Consider the following 4,436-nt stretch of genomic DNA (forward strand, 5'->3'; position numbering starts at 1 on the left):
GTTAACTTGAATGTCACGGCCTTGTAATTTTCTCATTTTGAGAGGAGGATAAAAATTTCTGTCTTGACTATTCTTGCATTTGATGATATCATCATGTCTTAGTATGGTCGAACATATTGCCCACTAGTATATATTCATGAATTGTTTCGAAACAACGTCAAGAGAGAACCAAAAAGACTCGAGTTGAGAGTGTTTTGCTACAAATCCTCATGGACCTTGCCTATAGATATCAGCTTTTGCCCATGTCATTCTCATGCCTAACTACAATCATTCTTCTATTAGGGAGTGTCCTAGCTTTAGTAAAAGATGGCCAAGAGATTGATCGATTGGCTTTATTAGAATTCAAGACTCGAATAGCTGATCCTAGTGGGGTTTTGAGCTCATGGAATGATTCTAGCCACTTTTGCGATTGGGATGGTGTCACTTGCGGTCGCAAACACCGAAGAGTCACCATACTAGACCTTGGCTCCAAGAACTTATCCGGGGTCGTGCCGCCCCATATTGGTAATATGAGCTTTCTGAGGGGAGTCAATCTGGAGAACAACAGTTTTCATGCCAAAATTCCCCCACATTTTGGCCGCTTGCTTCGGTTGCAGAAGTTGTCCCTTAATAACAACTCATTCAGCAGTCAAATCCCTTCGAATCTCTCGTATTGCTCTAATCTGCTCGTTCTTGACTTAGGCATCAACATGCTCAAAGGAAATTTGCCAATAGAATTGGGTTCATTGTCCAAGCTCCAAGAACTTATACTTCAAGTCAACAGCTTGATGGGAAACATCCCGCCGTCTATTGGAAACTTATCATCTCTTCAAATGTTTGCAACATCAGAGAATAACTTCGGTGGTATGATCCCAAAGACTCTTGGCCAGCTGAGAAATCTAGAGTTCCTCCTTCTCGCTGTAAATAAATTTGTCGGTACAATTCCTATCTCAATCTTCAATATATCCAGTGTGGAAGGGCTTGATGTAGGTGAAAACCAATTAGAATGGGGTTTACCTGGCGACTTAGGCTTCACTCTTCCAAATATCGAGATTATCAGTATGGGTGACAACCACCTCATTGGACCCATTCCCGAGTCAATATCCAACGCCTCTAACCTCGAGGTAATCCAAATCGGACGGAACAATTTTACTGGGAAAGTTCCTTCTTTTTCAAAGATAAGAGGACTTTATCGGTTTAATATTAACGGCAACAACTTAGGAGGTGAGCAATCTACTTATTTGGACTTCCTCTATTCTTTAACCAATTCCACAAAATTGAAATTTTTGGAGATGGCAAAAAATGCTTTTCGAGGACTAATACCCGACTGTATCAGTAACCTCTCAATCACCCTTTCCATGTTTGGGTTAAAATACAACCATATTTCTGGAACCTTACCTTATGGAATCGGAAATCTCATCAATTTGGAGCTCTTGCAAACGCTGGGAAATAACATCTCGGGAAACATTCCCTTTGAGATCGAAAATCTGAACAAACTGAAGATTTGGATCTCGCCACAATGAACTCTCGGGGAAAATACCAGAATCTTTTGGGAATTTAAGGATGTTAATCAAATTGTACTTGGACAATAATAATTTCCAAGGCTCGATACCATCATCTCTAAAAAATTGCCAAAATCTACTTCTGTTGAACCTTTCAACCAACAACCTCAGCGGTTACATAACCCCAGAGATTATGGGCCTCTCATCTTTGTCGATTTACCTCGACTTGTCTCAAAATAGTCTTACCGGCTCCCTTCCAAAAGAAGTTGGAAAATTGCAAAATCTTGGTGAACTACGTCTTGATGGCAACAGGTTATCGCAACAAATTCCAAGTAGTATAGGCAATTGTATAAGCATAGAACTCCTATATGTACAGGATAACTTCTTTGAATGGCCCCTACCATCAATTATGAGTTTCATGAGAGGCCTTTAGGTTTTGAATGTTTCCAACAACCAATTGTTTGGTCAAATCCCAAAATTTCTAGAGTCGCTAAATCTGACGAATTTGAGCCTATCTTACAATGATTTTGAGGGCGCATTACCTACAGGAGGATTTTTCAAAAGTGCCATTTCAACTTTGGTCATGGGAAACAAGAAGCTTTGCGGGGGTCTCCCGGATTTTCAACTACCGAAATGCTACTATAAAGAGTTAAAACGGACGAGAATAAGTGGAATTGCCAAAATTCTTTTATCTACAGTCTCTACTCTTGTTGGAGTAGCTTGCATACTGTCTTTGTTATACTTCTTCTGGTTTAGACACAATAAGAACGCATCAGCATTAAGCTCTTCTGAAGATGGGTTTTTGCATGTTTCTTATCATAATCTCCTAAAAGCAACAGGTGGATTCTCCTCCACCAATTTGCTTGGCATGGGCAATTTTGGGTCCGTTTGCAGAGGGCTGCTTGATCAAACTCAATCGGTTGTGGCCATCAAGATTCTCGACCTTACATGTGATGGAGCTTCCAAGAGCTTCATAGCCGAGTGCGAGGTTTTGAGAAGAATCCGACACCGTAATCTCGTGAAGGTACTCATGGCATGTTCTGGGTTTGATTTTAATGGAAATGATTTCAAGGCACTTGTCTACGAATTCATGTCAAACGGAAGCTTGGATGAGTGGTTGCACCCAACTGCATCACAATATATAGAGAGAAACAATTTGAGTCTACTTGAGAGAGTGAATATTGCAATCGATGTTGCTTGTGCACTAGATTATCTCCATCATCACTATGAAATGCCAATAGTTCATTGTGATCTAAAGCCAAGTAATGTCCTTCTTGACGATGAAATGAATGGACATGTAGGTGATTTTGGGCTTGCTAGGTTCCTTCCAGAAGCAACACATAAGTTGGTAGCAGATCAATCGAGCTCTGTCGGAGTAAAGGGATCTTTTGGCTACATAGCTCCGGGTAATGAAGCACACCTTGGGTCATTCAGTTTGTTTCTTTGAACACATAATTGTAGACAGATCCTTAAAGAAAAAGGCATAGATATAAAACGTCACTAAGAATATATTTCAAACTTAATCATTCACCTTGCATCAATACATTGTTGATTGTTGTAGAGTATGGCATGGGAAGTGCGGTATCTACAGAAGGAGATGTGTATAGCTTTGGAGTCCTCGTTTTGGAGATGTTCACAGGCAAGAGGCCGATTGATGACATGTTTGAAGATGGGTTGGACCTTCATCGCTTCACAAAGGCAGCTTTGGTAGACCAAGTGGAGAAGGCAATTGATCCCATTTTGCTTCAAGAAATCGAGGAGTTGGAGAAGAGACGAACAATTGCTCCAGCGGGCAAGAACAAGAGCTGGTGTAGTATCAATGATTGTTTGGTTTTGATCATCGAAGTAGGAATCACTTGCTCTTTTGAGTCTTCGAAGGAGCGAATGGACATCTATGATGCATTGACTAAACTCCAAGGAATGAGGAAGAAACTTCTTGAGTTCATTGTCACTGTCTAGTTGATGTCAAATTTGAACTTCATATGGAGTCATGTGGTCTTCATGGTCCTTGCTTTTTGGTTTTTCTTCCTTTGTAATTCAACCATTCTCTAGATGTTACCTTTTGTCTTTCAACAACAATTTAGTCTTCATGGTGGGTATGCACTACTTGTACCTATAATTTTAGTAAATGTTAATTTTGTTGCGTCATGCAGACCAATAAGCTAGGCTATTGAAACCCAGTACTTCATTCTTTCTTTCGTTCTTGTTTGTGTGTGTGGCTACTATTAATGGTGCCTTTGGCTTTGCATAAACAAAAGTGGTACACCCTTAGTTGTTCGTTTGGCTTCCAACTGAAGTATCCTTTGGTCAAAGAAGCTATAAAAAAAAGCTGCTCCAGTGACTCCTGATACTGTCATTGTAAAACAAAGTATCCAGGCATGGGAGCCCTTCTGCAAGTTTCTTCTATTGTGATGAGGATTCTTTCGCAGCCATGGAAGAAACCAATTCTTTGCTGTTAATCATTGTGTAGCGCATATTGAAATGGGCAGGATGGTGACTGGCTCTAATGATCCCGTTGTGTTGTATGCAAGTGGTGGAAACACATCGGTAATTGCCTATAGTGAGGGAAGGCATCGGATTTTGGAGACAATGTGATGTTGCTGCTGCAAACTGCTTAGACAAATTTGCTAGAATCTTGACACTGTCCAACAATTCGAGCATTGGATAAATCATGGAGAAGGTATGTCACCAGAAGTGCCCGTGAAGATCTCTACTTTGTCCATGTGCCCTTGACTTTGTCTTAAAACTGTTCTTATTTGCACTTCACTTTATTTTAACTAATTGATTTATTTTCCTTCAGCGGGTTTAAAATCAACTAAAAACGAATTACAGTGGCAAGGAAGGGACAACAAACAATATTTTGCTTCAGCAGTAGGCAAAGGAAGAAGCAAACGGTAGAAATCTAATTCATGCATTTTTTTTAATCAATTGCAAATTTTGGAAAAGAATTTCAGT

At 40.1% G+C, this 4,436-nt stretch overlaps 1 protein-coding gene across 1 annotated transcript; it reads left to right on the top strand.

Annotated features, from left to right (window-relative positions):
* Positions 1-209: 209 nt before the first annotated feature.
* On the top strand, positions 210-2,943 carry LOC104428222 (putative receptor-like protein kinase At3g47110). Its single transcript, XM_039317877.1, has 2 exons — positions 210-1,103; positions 1,915-2,943. The coding sequence occupies exons 1-2, from the start codon at positions 210-212 to the stop codon at positions 2,926-2,928; spliced, it is 1,908 nt and encodes a 635-aa protein (XP_039173811.1). The 3' UTR covers positions 2,929-2,943.
* Positions 2,944-4,436: the final 1,493 nt, after the last annotated feature.

The sequence above is a fragment of the Eucalyptus grandis genome, chromosome 7 (genome assembly GCF_016545825.1).
Source record: "Eucalyptus grandis isolate ANBG69807.140 chromosome 7, ASM1654582v1, whole genome shotgun sequence".
NCBI lineage: Eukaryota > Viridiplantae > Streptophyta > Magnoliopsida > Myrtales > Myrtaceae > Eucalyptus > Eucalyptus grandis.

Bases quoted from the DNA above. Each gene is read 5' to 3' on its own strand.
- LOC104428222 (XM_039317877.1), top strand. From the start codon at position 210: ATGGACCTTGCCTATAGATATCAGCTTTTGCCCATGTCATTCTCATGC. The intron at 1,104-1,914 runs GTAATCCAAATC...AGAGGCCTTTAG, and splicing joins CCAACGCCTCTAACCTCGAG to GTTTTGAATGTTTCCAACAA.